This window comes from Thalassophryne amazonica, chromosome 5 (assembly GCF_902500255.1).
Source record: "Thalassophryne amazonica chromosome 5, fThaAma1.1, whole genome shotgun sequence".
Classification (NCBI taxonomy): domain Eukaryota; kingdom Metazoa; phylum Chordata; class Actinopteri; order Batrachoidiformes; family Batrachoididae; genus Thalassophryne; species Thalassophryne amazonica.
This window is the reverse complement of record NC_047107.1, coordinates 48,474,349-48,495,008: the sequence shown is the minus strand read 5'-3', so window position 1 is coordinate 48,495,008 and position 20,660 is coordinate 48,474,349. Positions and strand designations below refer to the sequence as shown.

The 20,660-nt window shown below is 41.4% G+C and overlaps 1 protein-coding gene and 1 long non-coding RNA gene across 2 annotated transcripts in view; both read left to right on the top strand.

Moving 5' to 3' along the window:
- pip5k1bb (phosphatidylinositol-4-phosphate 5-kinase, type I, beta b) overlaps positions 1–15,864 on the top strand; it is a 114,903-nt gene extending 99,039 nt beyond the window's left edge. Inside the window, 4 exon segments of the mRNA XM_034170123.1 lie at positions 5,333–5,494; positions 6,784–6,910; positions 14,705–14,828; positions 15,748–15,864. Coding sequence (XP_034026014.1) covers positions 5,333–5,494; positions 6,784–6,910; positions 14,705–14,828; positions 15,748–15,750 — 416 coding nt within the window. The 3' untranslated portion in view covers positions 15,751–15,864.
- A 1,730-nt stretch (positions 15,865–17,594) lies between these two features.
- On the top strand, positions 17,595–18,472 carry LOC117510428. The gene is made up of 2 exons (XR_004560724.1): positions 17,595–17,908; positions 17,974–18,472. It is a non-coding gene; the product is annotated as an uncharacterized LOC117510428 (long non-coding RNA).
- The last annotated feature ends 2,188 nt before the right edge of the window (positions 18,473–20,660 follow it).

Genomic DNA, 20,660 nt, shown 5'->3' with positions numbered 1-20,660 from the left:
CATTATTCACTTTGTGTGTTTTTAGGAATCCGCTAGCTTAGCGCAGCTACTAGCTCTTAGTCGATTTAGCATGGCGGCTTCTCCTGTCTCTCCCGCACTTTTCTGCTCTGGGTGTGAAATGTTAGTTATGTTTCCCTCGGCGCCTCCTTTAGCAGTAATGGTACTTGTATAAGTGTAGCTTATTCGTAGCTTTGGAGGCCAGGCTGGGCGAATTGAGACTCGGCTCCACACCGTGGAAAATTCTACAGCTAGCCAGGCCCCTGTAGTCGGTGCGGACCAAGGTAGCTTAGCCGCCGTTAGTGTCCCTTCCAGCAGAACCTGAGCAGCCGGAAGGCAGGCCGACTGGGTGACTGTGAGAGGAAGCGTAGTTCTAAACAGAAGCCCCGTTACAAACCGCACCACCCGTTCACATTCTAACCGTTTTTCCCCCACTCGGCGACACACCCACCGAGGATCAAACTCTGGTTATTGGCGACTCTGTTTTGAGAAATGTGAAGTTAGCGACACCAGCAACCATAGTCAATTGTCTTCCGGGGGCCAGAGCAGGCGACATTGAAGGAAATTTGTAACTGCTGGCTAAGGCTAAGCGTAAATTTGGCAAGATTGTAATTTACGTCGGCAGTAATGACTCCCGGTTACGCCAATCGGAGGTCACTAAAATTAACATTGAATCGGTGTGTAACTTTGCAAAAACAATGTCGGACTCTGTAGTTTTCTCTGGGCCCCTCCCCAATCGGACCGGGAGTGACATGTTTAGCCGCATGTTCTCCTTGAATTGCTGGCTGTCTGAGTGGTGTCCAAAAAATTAGGTGGGCTTCATAAATAATTGGCAAAGCTTCTGGGGAAAACCTGGTCTTGTTAGGAGACGGCATCCATCCCACTTTGGATGGAGCAGCTCTCATTTCTAGAAATCTGGCCAATTTTCTTAAATCCTCCAAACCGTGACTATCCAGGGTTGGGACCAGGAAGCAGAGTTGTAGTCTTACACACCTCTCTGCAGCTTCTCTCCCCCTGCCATCCCCTCATTACCCCATCCCCGTAGAGACGGTGCCTGCTCCCAGACCACCAATAACCAGTAAAAAGCTATTTAAGCATAAAAATTCAAAAAGAAAAAATAATATAGCACCTTCAACTGCACCACAGACTAAAACAGTTAAATGTGGTCTATTAAACATTAGGTCTCTCTCTTCTAAGTCCCTGTTAGTCAATGATATAATAATTGATCAACATTTTGATTTATTCTGCCTTACAGAAACCTGGTTACAGCAGGATGAATGTGTTAGTTTAAATGAGTCAACACCCCCGAGTCACACTAACTGCCAGAATGCTCGTAGCACGGGCCGAGGCGGAGGATTAGCAGCAATCTTCCATTCCAGCTTATTAATTAATCAAAAACCCAGACAGAGCTTTAATTCATTTGAAAGCTTGACTCTTAGTCTTGTCCTCCGAATTGGAAGTCCCAAAAACCAGTTTTATTTGTTATTATCTATCGTCCACCTGGTCGTTACTGTGAGTTTCTCTGTGAATTTTCAGACCTTTTGTCTGACTTAGTGCTTAGCTCAGATAAGATAATTATAGTGGGCGATTTTAACATCCACACAGATGCTGAGAATGACAGCCTCAACACTGCATTTAATCTATTATTAGACTCAATTGGCTTTGCTCAAAATGTAAATGAGTCCACCCGCCACTTTAATCATATCTTAGATCTTGTTCTGACTTATGGTATGGAAATTGAAGACTTAACAGTATTCCCTGAAAACTCCCTTCTGTCTGATCATTTCCTAATAACATTTACATTTACTCTGATGGACTACCCAGCAGTGGGGAATAAGTTTCATTACACTAGAAGTCTTTCAGAAAGCGCTGTAACTAGGTTTAAGGATATGATTCCTTCTTTATGTTCTCTAATGCCATATACCAACACAGTGCAGAGTAGCTACCTAAACTCTGTAAGTGAGATAGAGTATCTCGTCAATAGTTTTACATCCTCATTGAAGACAACTTTGGATGCTGTAGCTCCTCTGAAAAAGAGAGCTTTAAATCAGAAGTGCCTGACTCCATGGTATAACTCACAAACTCGCAGCTTAAAGCAGATAACCCGTAAGTTGGAAAGGAAATGGCGTCTCACTAATTTAGAAGATCTTCACTTAGCCTGGAAAAAGAGTATGTTGCTCTATAAAAAAGCCCTCCGTAAAGCTAGGACATCTTACTACTCATCACTAATTGAAGAAAATAAGAACCCCAGGTTTCTTTTCAGCACTGTAGCCAGGCTGACAAAGAGTCAGAGCTCTATTGAGCCGAGTATTCCTTTAACTTAACTAGTAATGACTTCATGACTTTCTTTGCTAATAACATTTTAACTATTAGAGAAAAAAATTACTCATAACCATCCCAAAGACGTATCGTTATCTTTGGCTGCTTTCAGTGATGCCGGTATTTGGTTAGACTCTTCTCTCCGATTGTTCTGTCTGAGTTATTTTCATTAGTTACTTCCTCCAAACCATCAACATGTCTATTAGACCCCATTCCTACCAGGCTGCTCAAGGAAGCCCTACCATTAATTAATGCTTCGATCTTAAATATGATCAATCTATCTTTATTAGTTGGCTATGTACCACAGGCTTTTAAGGTGGCAGTAATTAAACCATTACTTAAAAAGCCATCACTTGACCCAGCTATCTTAGCTAATTATAGGCCAATCTCCAACCTTCCTTTTCTCTCAAAAATTCTTGAAAGGGTAGTTGTAAAACAGCTAACTGATCATCTGCAGAGGAATGGTCTATTTGAAGAGTTTCAGTCAAGTTTTAGAATTCATCATAGTACAGAAACAGCATTAGTGAAGGTTACAAATTATCTTCTTATGGCCTCAGACAGTGGACTCATCTCTGTGCTTGTTCTGTTAGACCTCAGTGCTGCTTTTGATACTGTTGACCATAAAATTTTATTACAGAGATTAGAGCATGCCATAGGTATTAAAGGCACTGCGCTGCGGTGGTTTGAATCATATTTATCTAATAGATTACAATTTGTTCATGTAAATGGTGAATCTTCTTCACAGACTAAGGTTAATTATGGAGTTCCACAAGGTTCTGTGCTAGGACCAATTTTATTCACTTTATACATGTTTCCCTTAGGCAGTATTATTAGACGGCATTGCTTAAATTTTCATTGCTACGCAGATGATACCTAGCTTTATCTATCCATGAAGCCAGAGGACACACACCAATTAGCTAAACTGCAGGATTGTCTTACAGACATAAAGACATGGATGACCTCTAATTTCTTGCTTTTAAACTCAGATAAAACTGACGTTATTGTACTTGGCCCCACAAATCTTAGAAACATGGTGTCTAACCAATCCTTACTCTGATGGCATTACCCTGACCTCTAGTAATACTGTGAGAAATCTTGGAGTCATTTTTGATCAGGATATGTCATTCAATGCGCATATTAAACAAATATGTAGGACTGCTTTTTTGCATTTGCGCAATATCTGTAAAATTAGAAAGGTCTTGTCTCAGAGTGATGCTGAAAAACTAATTCATGCATTTATTTCCTCTAGGCTGGACTATTGTAATTCATTATTATCAGGTTGTCCTAAAAGTTCCCTGAAAAGCCTTCAGTTAATTCAAAATGCTGCGGCTAGAGTGCTAACAGGGACTAGAAGGAGAGAGCATATCTCACCCATATTGGTCTCTCTTCATTGGCTTCCTGTTAATTCTAGAATAGAATTTAAAATTTTATTTTTCTTACTTATAAGGTTTTGAATAATCAGGTCCCATCTTATCTTAGGGACCTCATAGTACCATATCACCCCAATAGAGCGCTTCGCTCTCAGACTGCAGGCTTACTTGTAGTTCCTAGGGTTTGTAAGAGTAGAATGGGAGGCAGAGCCTTCAGCTTTCAGGCTCCTCTCCTGTGGAACCAGCTCCCAATTCAGATCAGGGAGACAGACACCCTCTCTACTTTTAAGATTAGGCTTAAAACTTTCCTTTTTCCTAAAGCTTATAGTTAGGGCTGGATCAGGTGACCCTGAACCATCCCTTGGTTATGCTGCTATAGACTTAGACTGCTGGGGGGTTCCCATGATGCACTGAGTGTTTCTTTCTCTTTTTGCTCTGTATGCACCACTCTGCATTTAATCATTAGTGATTGATCTCTGCTGTCTTCCACAGCATGTCTTTTTCCTGGTTCTCTCCCTCAGAAGACTGACCCTCCCTGAGCCTGGTTCTGCTGGAGGTTTCTTCCTGTTAAAAGGGAGTTTTTCCTTCCCACTGTTGCCAAGTGCTTGCTCACAGGGGGTCGTTTTGACCGTTGGGGTTTTTCCATAATTATTGTATGGCCTTGCCTTACAATATAAAGCGCCTTGGGGCAACTGTTTGTTGTGATTTGGCGCTATATAAATAAAATTGATTTGATTTTGATTTGGTTGCTTAATGTCCAGCAATTTGTCCAGTGTTCTCTTCTCTGCCACCGTCACCAGAGAGTCCAACTTCATGCCAACCACAGAGCCAGCCCGCCTAATCAGTTTGTACAGCCTGGATGTGTCCATCTTGGATGTGCTGTCCCCCCCAGCACACCATGGTGTAAAAGAGGTTGCTGGCTACTATGGACTGACAGAACATCCACAAGCGTTTCCTACAGATGTTAAACAACTGCAGCCTCTTCAGAAAGTACAGTCTACTCTGTCCCTTCCTGTACAGGTGGTTGGTGTGGGTTGTCCAGTTCAGTTTGCTGTCCAGCCACAGCTTGAGGTACTTGTAGGAATCCACAGTCTCCACCTTAGCTCCCTCGATCAGAACTGGTCGCGGACTTGGTCTCGACTTCACAAAGTCAGTGACCAGCTCCTTTGTCTTTGAGGTGTTGAGCTGAAGATGGTTTGTGTGGCACCTGGTAGCAAAGTCCTTCACTAGGCTCCTGTACGTCTCCTCTCTGTGAACATCTGGATGTGACACAGCTCAAAGTTGTATCAGAAGTCAGAGGTATACAGGGTGAAGAGAAGAGGAGCCAGCACCGTGCCCTGGGGTACTCTGGTGCTGCCATACTCGGCCTGACGTTAAAGGCACTGTTAGCCCCACCGAGTGGTGTGAGGAGAAGACAAGAAATGATTTGACTTCATGCTCTGCTTGAGAGGCAGAATAAGGACTGACATTATGTGTATTAAATTCACTGCTGATTTTGGAGCCAGAGCGCTGATATATTATTGATTGTTGGTTCACACAGGATAAATGCCTCTCTGCTCAACTCTCTCTGTCTCTCTATCCCTGAATCTTGACCTTTCTCTGGCTCCCCTCTTCTGAATCATGCCTTTTTTGTTTTTGCTCTTCAGCATTTCGATTTTCACCTTCAAAGAGGACTCGAACTTCTATACCCACTCTGAAGTCATCCTCTCAGGAGATCCTTTCATCACAGGCGGATGAGAGGATTGTGGAGAAGGACAGACGGGACAGACTGGGTGGAGCTCACAGCCTCGCCAGTTTGGAAGGACAAGGTACACAAAAGACTGGTTTGAAACACTAATCCTAAAAGATTATAATCATTTTCTTGGAAATGTACTTTGTTTTGAGATATGAAAGACCTTTTTAGGAACACTTGAGGCTCATAACGCAGTACTTGAGTTCAAATTTCAAAAGGTTTTTCTGCCTCTAAATGAAATTTGGGGTTGATAAGACAAACAAAAAACAAACACTACGTTGTTATTAGCAGCCCTTTTGATGAACGATTAACACGCATGCCCAACCATGACCAGTTTTATTAAAGATCATGAGCTGAATCAGGATGAAAGTCAGAAGAACTTCAGCAGCAACACAGGACTTTTCTGTTTGATGTGCAAGAGGATAATAAAGTAATAAAGTATCAAATTAGAAGGAAGTGGGTTTGGACCATGTGAGGAAGAATTTTGGTGTCATGTGTCCATGTTCCCTTTGAACTGTTCTAAAAGAGTTGAGTATAATTAGCAGTCAGTTTTATCACAATAGCCAGTTGTGCAAATATACTCCATGTAATTGTTTAGTACCTGGTTAGCACACATGCTAGCTAGTATGTAGCAGCCTGACAAATTTACCTTTTAAACTTACTTGAGAACAAATAATGTATTCTAAAAGGGTGTGTTCATCAGATAACTTCAAGCTGCTGCTGTTAAAATAGTTTAACCTTGCAGATGTACGGTTGCACAGTTGTTACGATTAACTCCACATTAGCACATTAGCTGCATCACCAAGCTTCCAGCCCAAACAGTGTTGTAAAGAACAATAATCAAGACGTTAAAGAGCAAACTTTGCTTTCTCCCAGAACGACATGATCAGGAAGCGAGTGTAGCTCGCAGCAGTTCCCACTGAAACTAACAGAGAGACAGCCTGTGATTCTCACGTTTACATAAAACAAACGCAATAACAACGTCTATAATCCCAGAGAATATATTCATGAGAGTTTTAGGCACAATATAAAAATAGTTTTATGTTACGATGTTAATGGTGTTGTCCGTGTGCAGTGGTTAAAGTGCAGCGTGATCAGAGCGTCTCAATGCAGTTCTCAATGTTACTGAGATCTCACAGCGCAGCGACCTCTTTGAAGTTTTGCGGGATTTGAAACCTTAACAGGGCGAATTATATGACCGCACCAGTAGTTATTTACTGGAAGCACACTACATCACGCTGCATTGATGATACTGATTGGTTAATGGAACTTATGGCTAATGTCATGTTTTCTCAAAAGAAGAATGGAAACTTGAATTTGTTTTTCACCCCCAACGTAACAGGATTTTGAATCTTTTCTCCTCAGCTGTGTTCGGTTTGTACCGGTGCCCTGATCTGGTCCCTGCCAACCAGTCTTATTACGAGGGCTACTCCATGGGACCCATCTCCACCTCCTCCATTTTTGTCAGTGTGGATAACCAAACAGAAGACAGGTATGACACAGGCTTTTGTGTTTATTGTTTTGTGGGGTTATTCAACTTTATTCTGGTTTTAAGGGCCAGAAAGCAGGAATTCAAATGTGCCTCGCTCATGACACACACATTCATACATTTGTCTTATCTGTTCCCTTACATCACAAGGTCTTATTGGTGACGTGCGTCATGGAGCAGCTGACCTAACAACATGCAGCTTGTACACTTCCTATGCTGCAAACACACAATAGCATGATAGCGGGAGTGCTGTGAGGGCGGGATACTGTTGATCTGGTTCATATCTATAACAAATAGGGGTTAGATGAAATCTTATTATTTCAGGGAACATTTATTAAAATACTGAACTTTTTCTTTTGGCAAGTAACTATCTTTGGGTGTGGTGTGCAAAAACAGATTCTCGCTCATGAGTCATATAATGCGCAATCAGATTTTAGTCTACATTTTACACTTATATATGGTTGAGTTTCATGTCAAACAACCCCATATTCCCACAATTCTGTGACTGTGCTTGTAGAAACTATGTGGCTATAAACAAAATGAGGCTAGAAAAGACATGTTTTAGAACTCTGATAAATATAACGGAACGTCATATCTAGACTCCTGCTTACTCTGTAAAACACACCAGTGAACTGGGTTTGCATGTTATATGACATGCACTTACAGCCCAACTTAATGGTGAGAAATCCTGACCTCCAAGTCAGAAAAATCAGGTAAAATGCACCTTTTAGTCAGTATTCCACATCAGGAGTTCGGGTAGGTTCAGTTGAGGCCAAGTACGTGATATGTCACAGACACCATGATATCACCGTTATAGATACAGATGTATCTAGCCTAAAACAAACAAACAAAAAACAAAATGTCCTCGCTACAGTTATCCATGTTCTGCAACTGCAGTAGCTCAAACACCAGAAGGTTGGAAATAATGTATATTTGACTTCCAGCTATGAGTTCTGACCATAATTGCCATAAACTGGGGGATTGGTGCAGCTGAAAAAGGGTGTAAGGGTTCAGAGAGCAGCAACTCCTTTTCATTTAAAGTGATATGCACATAAACAAATACAGATGATTTCTTAAAGACTTCAAAATGCATAGCAGAGGTGGGACGAAGTCACCGTCAAGTCACTCTCAAGTCATGATTCAGCAAGTCCAAGTCAAGTCTAAAGTCATAATGACATCCAGTTGTTTGCAAGCTGACTTGAGACTTGATTTAGGACTTGCAGATTGATGACTTGAGAATGACTTGACAGTGACTTCATCCCACCTCTGATGGATAATATTGACAATTAATGGAATAACTTTATTTTTTAAGTTTCGTAGCTCATTGGCATAAGGATACCATTATGAAGACCTGGGTTTGAGTCCTGGTCACAGTTCCTGTCTATGTCCTTGGGTAAGACAATTCATTTGCATTGTCCCAGTCTACTCAGCTGTTCATGGGTACCAGGCTTCGCTGAGGAAGCAGCCTGCATCAGACTGGTGTCTCAGTCCGTTTCATGCAACGGAATCTGGGAATAAGCACCGGCGTTGGTTGGAGTCAGGGCCTATACAGAACTTACTTCTTCTTTATGAAGCAAGTGCTTTTAAATAAATAAATAAAACTAGAAAACTCAAGTGCATAACTCCACAAGACCATTAACACCAGACATTTGTCATGATACAGTTGGGTCTGTTTGTACAGAGACAATTTTTTAGAATTTTTGCCTCTGTGCACCACCACAGTGGAGCTGAACTGAAACAAGATGTCACTGAAGTTTAGACTTTCAGCTTGAATTCAGACATTTTAATCAAAATATCACATTAAGCTTTTTAATTCCCCCATTTTCAGAGGCCAAAAGTAATTTGACAAACACATAAATATATGGATTATTGTTTATACTTGGATGAAAATCTTTTGCAGTCAGTCACTGCCTGAAGTCTGGAACCCATGGACATCACCAAATACTGTTTTTTCCCTTGAGATGCTAGACCTTTACTAGTGCTTTCTTCGGCTGTTGCTGGTTTGTGGGTTTTTCTGCCATCAGTGAGTCTTCAGGTGGCGAAAGCATGCTCGGATGGGTTGCGGTCAGGGGGCTGATTTGGCCATTTCTTTGTCTTGAGAAGCTTTTAGGTTGCTTTGACTCGGTGTGTGTCTGTGTGCATGTGTATCAATCAGTTTGGCAGCATTTTGGTTCAATCTGAGCAGATAGTACCACACCGTACATTTTAGAATTAATTTTGGCAAATGGTCTGTATTTATATTATATCACTTTTCCATCTATATCACCCACTCACACACTGGTGTCAGGGTGCTGCCATGCAAGGTGCTCACTACACACTGGGAGCAACTTGGGATTAAGGACCTTGCACAAGGGCCCTTAGTGATTTTGCGGCCAGATGGGGGTTTGAACCAAGGATCCTGCGGTCTCAAGCCCACTGCTTAACCACTAGACCATCATGCTGTCTAAGTACACATATGACGAACTGAATCTTAATGAATGTCTCTTCAGTGCATTACTGCTCTGCACTCAGTACATGGAGGAAATCTCAAACACAGTGATTCTCAAAGTGTAGGTACTGCAGGGGGGCTGCAGCCCACTAACGGACCATGAGAGGTCAATTAAAATACTGTAAATTTGAAAGTCTGTTTTTCAATTTTGTAATAAAGTTCAAAGTTACTGATTAAATTTATGAAGAAATAATAGTAATAAAACAAAACATGGGAAATAAATTGTCATTTATCTGCTGTGTTAATGCGATATATATAGATATATATGTATATCAATCAATCAATCAATATATATCAATCAATCAATCAATCAATTTTTTTATATAGCGCCAAATCACAACAAACAGTTGCCCCAAGGCGCTTTATATTGTAAGGCAAGGCCATACAATAATTATGTAAACCCAACGGTCAAAACGACCCCCTGTGAGCAAGCACTTGGCTACAGTGGGAAGGAAAAAGTCCCTTTTAACAGGAAGAAACCTCCAGCAGAACCAGGCTCAGGGAGGGGCAGTCTTCTGCTGGGACTGGTTGGGGCTGAGGGAGAGAACCAGGAAAAAGACATGCTGTGGAGGGGAGCAGAGATTGATCACTAATGATTAAATGCAGAGTGGTGCATACAGAGCAAAAAGAGAAAGAAACAGTGCATCATGGGAACCCCCCAGCAGTCTACGTCTATAGCAGCATAACTAAGGGATGGTTCAGGGTCACCTGATCCAGCCCTAACTATAAGCTTTAGCAAAAGGAAAGTTTTAAGCCTAATCTTAAAAAAAAATATATATATATATATATATATATATATATATATATATATATATATATATATATATATACGAGGGCTGTCAATAAAGTAATGGTCCTTTTTATTTTTTTCAAAAACTATATGAATTTCATTCATATGTTTTTACGTCAGACATGCTTGAACCCTCGTGCGCATGCGTGAGTTTTTCCACGCCTGTCGGTGACGTCATTCGCCTGTGAGCACTCCTTGTGGGAGGAGTCATCCAGCCCCTCGTCGGAATTCCTTTGTCTGAGAAGTTGCTGAGAGACTGGCGCGTTGTTTGATCAAAATTTTTTCTAAACCTGTGAGACACATCGAAGTGGACACGGTTCGAAAAATTAAACTGGTTTTCAGTGAAAATTTTAACGTTTGATGAGAGATTTTGAGGTGAGACTGTCGCTTTAAGGACTTCACGGTGCGAGACGTCGCTCAGCGCTCTCAGGCGGCGTCATCAGCCTGTTCAAGCTGAAAACCTCTACATTTCAGGCTCTATTGATCCAGGACATCGTGAGAGAACAGAGAAGTTTCAGAAGAAGTCGGTTTCAGCATTTTATCCGGATATTCCACTGTTAAAGGAGATTTTTTTAATGAAAGACGTGCGGACGGATCCGCGCGTCGGGACGCAGCCGACGCGGTGCGGCGGCACAGGAAAAACACCTCCGTGTTGATAACCATTTGTAAAATCCTGGCGGCTTTTGATGGCTTTCAGTGGAGTGAGTATATGAGAAATTGTTTAACAGGCAGGACATGTTCCAACTTGTCCTTAAGGCTTTCAACAGAGGTGTTTTTCCTGTGCCGCCGCACCGCGTCGGCTGCGTCCCGACGCGCGGACACATCCGCACGTCTTTCATTAAAAAAATCTCCTTTAACAGTGGAATATCCGGATAAAATGCTGAAACCGACTTCTTCTGAAACTTCTCTGTTCTCTCACGACATCCTGGATCAATAGAGCCTGAAATGTGGAGGTTTTCAGCTTGAACAGGCTGATGACGCCGCCTGAGAGCGCTGAGCGACGTCTCGCACCGTGAAAAGTCCTTAAAGCGACAGTCTCACCTCAAAATCTCTCAGACGTTAAAATTTTCACTGAAAACCAGCTTAATTTTTCGAACCGTGTCCACTTCGATGTGTCTCACAGGTTTAGAAAAAATTTTGATCAAACAAAGCGCCAGTCTCTCAGCAACTTCTCAGACAAAGGAATTCCGACGAGGGGCTGGACGACTCCTCCCACAAGGAGTGCTCACAGGCGAATGACGTCACCGACAGGCGTGGAAAAACTCACGCATGCGCATGAGGGTTCAAGCATGTCTGACGTAAAAACATATGAATGAAATCCATATAGTTTTTGAAAAAAATAAAAAGGACCGTTACTTTATTGACAGCCCTCGTATATATATACACCGATCAGCCATAACATTGTGACCACTGCCAAATGTTGTGTAGGTCCCGTTTTTGCAGCCGAAACTCCCTTGACCCATCAGATATTGTGCTGTGGTATCTGGCATGAAAACGTTAGCAGCAGATCAGATCATGTTGGAATGGATTACAAGGGCCACCCTTTTCTCCTCACGCGCATCAGTGAGACTCGGCGTCCTATGACCCTGTGGGTGATTAACCAGTTTTCCTTCCTCGGACCACTTTTGGCAGGCACTGACCACTACAGCCCGGTGTCACAGACCGAACGGTCCGCCCCTAAAACATGGTCCACCCTGCCTCCACTGTGCATGCATCATTTTGGAGCTCAGCTGCTCGTCTAAGACAGTCTCTTCACCCAAAGTGATCAAATGGATTAATGGGATTATTAACCATCAGATGACAAACTAAAACCTCTTAAATCATTCTAAAGTCGGTTTTAAGCAGAAACGAGGCGATACTCTGTGACGCTTTGAAATGGCCAACGCATGGTGAAGGCATCAGCTAGCAGCTCGTGTAGCCACAGCACTCTGATCGCTTCCTACATCTTTTCTGAAGAAATAATGTTGAATTTATGTTGAAATGATTGTTGTACAAAACCGTCAGATATTTGTCACTGAGATAGATGATGACTGGAGTGCAGTTTGAAGCAGAAACGAGGTGATAATCCGTGAATCGCGGCTAATGACGCATGTGCAATGAAGGCAGGGTGGACCAATTTTTAGGGGGGACCGTTTGGTCGGCGACACCGGGAACATCCTTCAAAGCCTGTAGTTTTGGAGATGTTCTGACTCAGTTGTCTGTGCATCAGTTTGGCCGTCATTAAAGTTACACATATATATTTATGTGTCCCCATTTTTCCTCCTTCCAACACATCAAATACAAGGACAAAATGTTAACTTTTTTGTCTAATACATCCCACCCACTGAGAGATGCCACTGGAATCACATAATCACTGTTATTTACCACACCGGTCAGTAGTCACAATGTTTTGTTTCATATATGGAAACATGGCATCTTAGTCTCATGTGTCAGTCAAAAATATGGTTAAAGGCTTGTGTGGGACCCGAATGATTTACAGATTTGAAGGTGGGCCTTAAATTTGGGAATGGCTACTATGAACATAGTCAGCCAATCAAACAATGGCGTAATCCAGTAAGGATTAGGATGAACTGATCCAAGAGCAGGAGGTTGAGCTGATCGATGTGTAATAACTAAAGGATCAACTGTGAGCCGGTTCGCGTTTTCGCTTGATCAGAAAGTAGCGACAAAAAGATTTGCCAGTCATCAGAGGATAAATAACAAGGAAAAATCCACACAGACAAATGTTATTTTTTACCATGTTCTTTTATGAAAGATTCTGCCCCTTACCAAAAACCAAACCATTGTATTCCTCATTTTGAGTTTATTAAAGGTCACGTTAAAAACCAGGCCTGGGACCCTCACAGACAGTGTCCATCTTGTGAGAAGCCCCTAAAATGAGTCATATAACACTTTATACCTTGTGGGTGTTAACAATAGGTGTGCTTTAGTCTCGCATTTCTAATGTTACTGGCTCTCACCAACAGGGGAAGATCTCCCTGTGTCTGAAACTTGGACACATGAAGTAAAACTTAACTTATATTTCTCAGAACTTACAAACAAATAACACAAATACTTGATGGCTAATATAAAATAAAGAATTAGCACAGATATTATCTAACACAAATATTATACATGGAAAAAACAGAAGAGAGGAAACAATGTATCATAACTATCTTTAGTTTCGTCACTCAACCCACATTATTTTTATTTGCTCGTTTGCCCTCCAGCTGATGGATTTCTGTTCCAGTTTTTGACCAGCCTTTTCCAAGAAAATCAGTTTGTTTACCTTCAGACTTGTAAAGTACTTCAGAATATTCAGGTTTTGTTGGGTTTGCTGTCCCAGTGTTGGGTTCTGAGGCTTGCCCGGGCATGTTCAGACAACGGCTGCTGCATTGACATTGTTATATCCACTAATCTCATAAATATTTAACTGGGGGCTTTAACTTGGTGATGCAGAAGGACAAAATAGGATGTGCTGTGCAGCGATGACTATATATGGTGCACCTGGAAGGTATTTACCGCTCTCCACTTTGTCCACATTTTGTTATGTTACAGCCTTATTCCAAAATAGAGTAAATTTATTCCCCACCCCCCAAAATTCTACTCACAACACCCCATAATGACAACATGAAAAAAGCTTTTAAAATTTTTTGCTAATTTATTAAAAATAAAAACTAACAAATCGCATGTACATAAGTATTCACACCGTTTGCTCAATAGATGCCTTTACGGTGTCAAATCTCACGCGTAATCAAGTTCTCGCTGGGGAGGCCGAGATTTCATTGTCAGTGTAAACAAGCGTTTGCGGCAACTTGTTTGCAACATTGCATCATTATGGAGCTGAGTTCAACCAAATATGTATTTAGGTGTTTAAAATAATCTTGAGTCTTTAATGTGAGTTTTATATTTAAAAAAAAAAAAGCATGTTGCTATTAGGGTTGTGTGTCAAGAACCGGTTCTTTTCGGTTATCCTTAAGAAATGATTTGATCCAGACATCAATAACCTTCTTGCTTAATGATTCCCTTATCGGTCCTTCAGAGTGGCCATTGTTTTGGGGGTGTTTGTCAGGAAAATGATCATTTCTCTACACTGATTACAGACCCTACCATGAAAAAACCATGAATACTTTGTTGATGCATCTTTGGCGGAAATTACAGCCTCAAGTCTTCTTGAATATAATTCCACAAACTTGCACCTATTTTTGGGCAGTGTTGCCCATTCCTCTTTACAGCACCTCTCAAGCTCCATCAGGTTGGATGGGGAGCGTCGGTGCACAGCCATTTTCAGATCTCTCCAGATGTTCAATCATATTCAGGTCTGGGCTCTGGTTGGGCCACTCAAGGACATTCACAGAGTTATCCTGAAGTTACTCCAGCAGTCCAGCCATTATATAAATTCTAATGAAGACCTAAGCAGTATGATGTAAAAATGTCTCAAGTTATATTGTGATAGTAATCTGTTTTATGTATGTTAATACTGGTGTGGCAGTACTATACTTCCAGTCTGGATTAATGTGAAACTTCTTTCGTCTGCTAGAGATGATGTGGCATCCAGTTCTACGTTTACCCTGGAGGACAGTGCCATCTGTCTCATGTCAGAGCAGAGCACAGTGGACGTGGACATTGACCGCGATGACGGATCTGTCCTTGATGTCTACTTAGTGAGTTCTATAAACCTGTTCACATATTAACCTGCCTTCTCACTTTCACATATAAGCATCCTGGACGCTCATGGTTTGAAACGGTGTCCTTACCTTATAAAACCTTTGAGGGTCCGGAAAGGTATCCGCGGTGACCTGGGATATTCAGTCATTGTTGTGGGCTTGTTTCCACCATGGCACAATAAGCCTTTTCAGCATTACCAGCACGCATACGCGGTGCGCATTTCTGGTCGGCAGGTATTGGGACAAAGAAAGCCATGTGCGCAGCTGTCAGTGCTTTTTATCATTTTTATTATGCTTACTTTTGATGAGAAATGCCATTTACCACACGCAGTAGTGAGCGATATTACGTTGATTACGCATCTGCCATCAAGCACATGCATTTGCTTGTCCCAATGCCTTCCCATCAGCCCGAGATGCTGAAAAAGGCTTATTGTCAACATGTTAGAATTTCCCCAGGCCACCTAGCACTTAACCTTGTTGTACATGCCGTAACATTACCAGGTTGCCCCAGTTGTGTAGAAGTTGTACCATGTACACCTTGTGTTTATTTTTTTCACACATCATATCATCACATCTGGCACTGACACCGCTGACCAAGTTTGGTCCTCGAGATCTACCTTCCTGAGACTGTCTTCCTGTTCCAACACACCTGAATCCAATGAAAGGCTCATTAAAAGCCTGCTAATGCACCTTTCATTGGATCCAGGTGTGATGGAACAGGGAGACAACTAAGAGTCTCAGGAAGGTAGATCTTGAGGACCGAACTTGGGCACACCGTAAAACTGCAATTGATATTCTCACCTGGGTTTGGGAGATGGATATCCATGAGGTTTAAATTCTTTTTTTACAGTAAATATGACGTTTATGAGGGAGTTCTCATTGATTTCTCTTTTTTCTCTCCCTATATACCCTACAGTGAAGCTTTTTGGCTTTCATTTACTCCTGCCAGTCATCAATCACCACACACTCCATTGGACTGGCAACTGACTCCCCTTCCAGTGCTGCTACATCCAAACGTTTTCCTCCAACACATCAAGACTGTTCGCTGGATGACTGATTTAAAAAAAAAAAAGACACCAACAGCGTCATAGTGTGGGACGGCTGCAGGAACCATGCAACATTCCATCACATCGGGCTGAACTGTGTCGCTTCTTAGAGCATGTGTTAATGTAGAGCCATACAGATTTACAGTGAGGAAAATAAGTATTTCAACACCCTGCAATTTTGCAAGTTCTCCCACTTAGAAATCATGGAGGGGTCTGAAATTTTCATCTTAGGTGCATGTCCACGGTGAGAGACATAATCTTTAAAAAAAAAAAAAAAGAAAAATCCGGAAATCACAATGTATGATTTTTTAATAATTTATTTGTATGTTACTGCTGCAAATAAGTATTTCAACACCTGTGAAAATCAGTGTTAATATTTGGTACAGTAGCCTTTGTTTGCAATTACAGAGGTCAAACGTTTCCTGTAGTTTTTCACCAGGTTTTCACACACTGCAACAGGGATTTTGGTCCACTCCTCCATACAGATCTTCTCCAAAGGTTTTGAGTTTCAGCTCACTCCAAAGATTTTCTGTTGAGTTCAGGTCTGGAGACTGGCCAGGCCACTCCATGGCCTTGAAATGCTTCTTACGGAGCCCCTCCTTAGTTGCCCTGGCTGTGTATTTGGGGTCATTGTCATGCTGGAATACCCAGCCATGACCCATCTTCAATGCTCTCACTGAGGGAAGGAGGTTGTTTGCCAAAATCTCACAATACATGACCCCATCCATCCTCCCTTCAATACGGCTCAGTTGTCCTGTCCCCTTTGCAGAAGAGCACCCCCAGAGTATGATGTTTCCACCCCCATGCTTCACAGTTGGGATGGTTTTCTTGGGGTTGTTCTCATCCTCTAAACATGGTAAGTGGAGTTGATTTCAAAAAGCTCTATTCTGGTCTCATCTGACCACATGACCTCCTCCCATGCCTCCTCTGGATCATCCAGATGGTCACTGGTGAACTTCAAACGGGCCTGGACATGTGCTATCTTGAGCAGGGGAACCTTGCTGCCCTGCAGGATTTTAAACCATGACAGCATCATGTGTTACTAATGTAATCTTTGTGACTGTGGTCCCAGCTCTCTTCAGGTCATTGACCAGGTCCTGTGTAGTTCTGAGCTTTCTCAGATTCATCCTTACCCCACAAAGTAAGATCTTGCATGGAATCCCAGACCGAAGGAGACAGTCATCTTGTGTTTCTTCCACTTTCTAATAAATAATCATAGCAGTTGTTGTCTTCTACCAAGCTGCTTGCCTGTTGTCCTGGAGTCCATCCCAGCCTTGTGCAAGTCTACAGTTTTGTCCCTGGTGTCCTTAGACAGCTCTTTAGTCTTGGCTATGGTGGACAAGTTGGAGTGTGATTGATTGAGTGTGTGAACAGGTGTCTTTTATACAGGTAACAAGTTCAAAGAGGTGCAATTAATACAGGTAAAGAGTGCAGAATAAGAGGGCTTCTTATAGAAAAATTAACAGGTCTGTGTGGGCCAGAATTCTTGCTGGTTGGTAGGTGTTCAAATACTTATTTGCAGTAGTAACATACAAATAAATTATATAAAAAAAAAAAATCATACATTGTGATTTCCGGATTTTTTTTTTTTTTAGATTATGTCTCTCACAGTGGACATGCACATAAGACGAAAATTTCAGACTCCTCCATGATTTCTAAGTGGGAGAACTTGCAAAATCACAGCGTGTTCAAATACTTATTTTCCTCACCGTATATTTACACGTCAACTATTTCCATGACCTGCACAAAGAGCTCAACTATGAGGAAAGGACTGAGACATTTATTTTAATCTGCTGACTGGAATGGATGATGATTTTGAGGTTTGCGGCTGTTTTCGGGGTTCTACATGAGAAATGTTTACAATAAACTTGTGGTGGCAGTGTGGGCGCTGATGAAACAAGAATATAAGCCAAGTAGCAGTCACCAATACAGAGGAAAGATTCCTGCTAACAGACTTTACTGATCAGGAGCTACAGAAACCAAACACACACAGATGTGAGAGACGTTCATGCTAACGGAACGGGTTGGTACGTTGCCCCGACACAACCCTGAAGCCCTGGTTACTGTACAGTGATGTGAGAAGAGACAGTTTGTAGACTTGTGGATGAAGAGCAGAGACACTCACTCTTGTTAAAGGCACTTTTGACACTGGTTATGATTACTGTACAAATGTTTTCTCTGAGAACTTTGCTTAGGTGGGCGGACTGACAAGCACAGATTTGGATGAGTGACTCTGCACTTTTTTCCCTTGTAGAAAATGCACAAAGACTATGAAAAACTACTTGATGTGCAGCTACTAGATTTTTGCGGTTTGCATCCTGACTGAAGACGCTTTTTGCTCAGGATACTGATCATGTCCTCTTCAGTCATTGTGAGACCTGCATCCTATATGTAGAAGCTGTTTGATACCGCTTCAACAACACACCAGACTTTACATGTTGAATTTGAAGACCTGTTAGTTGAAACCATAATTTATTATGTAAATCTTGATATTTTAACATTTGATGAAAAGTACTTTAAATCGCCGAATGTAAAGATGATGCATATTTATATAAAACTATGTTAAATAAATTACAAGTTTCAACAGTTCCTCTACCATTTCAACATGTGTAAACTACGAACTTTGGCATCACCTGTGCCAAGTTGTTCAATACATTTAAAGCTCTGATGCTATCATTTGGACCCCGGACAATTTACCCCCACCACCACAAAATACTTCATGCCAGTTTTGCAGCCATTTTTTTCCCACCGCGATGATGGAGGGTTCAAACCTCATGTTAATGTTGTGGGGTGTCGGAAAAGTTACAACTTCGGCAATATTTTACAAGCTAGGGTTTTTTTTTTTTTGTACAATTGAGAATACTCATTTCATACTGGACACTTTTTACATTTCACTACGACAGAGGGTTTTGTATGATTGTAGAGCTTGTAGCTCAGTGGGATAAGGACTTTGGGTGCAATATGTAGACCAGGGTTTTATACACTGTGTCCTTGGACAAGACCCTGTATCTGCACTGTCTCACCCCTCCAAGCTGTAAGTGGGTACTGGCCTTGGTTGGGCAAATGACCGGAGTTGAACGAATGTCCCATCAAGGGTGAGGTATAGATTCTCATCCGTTTCATGCTATAAAAGAATCTGGGGATAAGCACCAACACTAATGGACCTCAGCGCCTATATAGGACTTATGAGTTCTGTTCTTAATAGGACTGGAACTACCAACTGGGGTTTGCTTCCATGTGTGTGTTTCAGTCTGTCTGTCTTTGGACAAGACACTTCATCTGCACTGCCCCAGTCCACTCAGCTGTAAATAGGTAACAACCAATGAATAATACAACAATGGTAATAACCTACAATGTGATGTTCTAACCAATCCCAAGAAAGCACAAACTACAGGTATGTTGTGTGTGTCTAGACGGAAATGCCATTCAAACTACAAAATTACAAAGTGTTGTCAAACAATTTTAATTTACAGAACATTGTCAAACTGCATTACATTTAGTGCAAATAATACTTTTGATGTATAATATACAAACTGTAGATTACTGACAAAATATCAAAATTAAGAACACTAAATGCATTCTTCAGCTGATGTTTCGCATCAATTCTGCTGCTGTCAACATCACCAAATCTGGTTCAAATAGTCTTCACCAACAATCTGGTGGTCAAATTTCTCCTGACAGGAAAGACAATATAATAATAATCTTAGTGAGATTTAAATGTTTGAGGTAAGATGATATGAAATGCTGACCCCCTGCCCCCACTTATTTTCAGTGGTGATAAATGCACATTTGGTGGCTGTACAGTAGAGTCAGGATGTTCACCCTGGTGTCTAAGGCATTGTGGGGGGGTTAATCAGTCATCCAGCTGGAGGCCACAGTCATGTACAGTGGCTTGCAAAAGTATTCAGCCCCTTGGTATTTCACATTTTAATTTGTTTATGGCATTTCAAATACAGTAAACCAGGCTTCTCAATATATATATATGTAAAAATTAAATTATCTTCCTTAAAATCAAACTGAAAGTAAATCTCTACAACTTGATATAAATTTATTAAAAATATAAAAGCCAAGGTGATGGGTTGCATAAGTAATCAGCCCCTTTGGTATAATACCTGTAAATAATCTGTTTTATTGACAGTTTTCTTCAGACAAGTCGGGATGGATACATGAACATTTCCAAGTCACTGAATATGTCTTGGACTTTATTTACATTTATTTTTTTTTTAAAATACAAACAATATGGCACTCTGGTAAATCTGTGTGGAGTAGACAGTTCTCAAAAACTGAGTGACTGTGCAAGAAGGAGAAGAGTGAGCAAAGACACCCAGACAACCCAGAAGTTATAGGCTTCTCTGGCTGTGATTGGAGAAACTGTGCACAGTGCAAGTTTTGGATTTTATATCCCCAGTTATACAGCTTCATGATGAAGTGGAGCATAGGAGGGTTTTCTTAAAAATAAGATCTGAAAGTTCAACCACAATTTGCCAGGAGGTAGATCTGAGATGCAAGCCTAGATTTGATGTTTTAGTGAATGACGACCCTCGTCTATACCACTTCATCATGAAGCTTTATAACTGGAGATACAAAATGCAGAATTTGCACTGTGCACAATTTCTCCAATCACAGCCACAGAAACCTAAAACTTTTTCTGGTTTGTCTGGGTGTCTTGGTGGCTTTCCTCACTCTTCTCCTTCTTGCACAGTCACTCAGTTTTTGAGAACTGTCTACACAGATTTACTACAGAGTGCCATATTGTTTGTATTTTTTCATAACTGATGTAAAT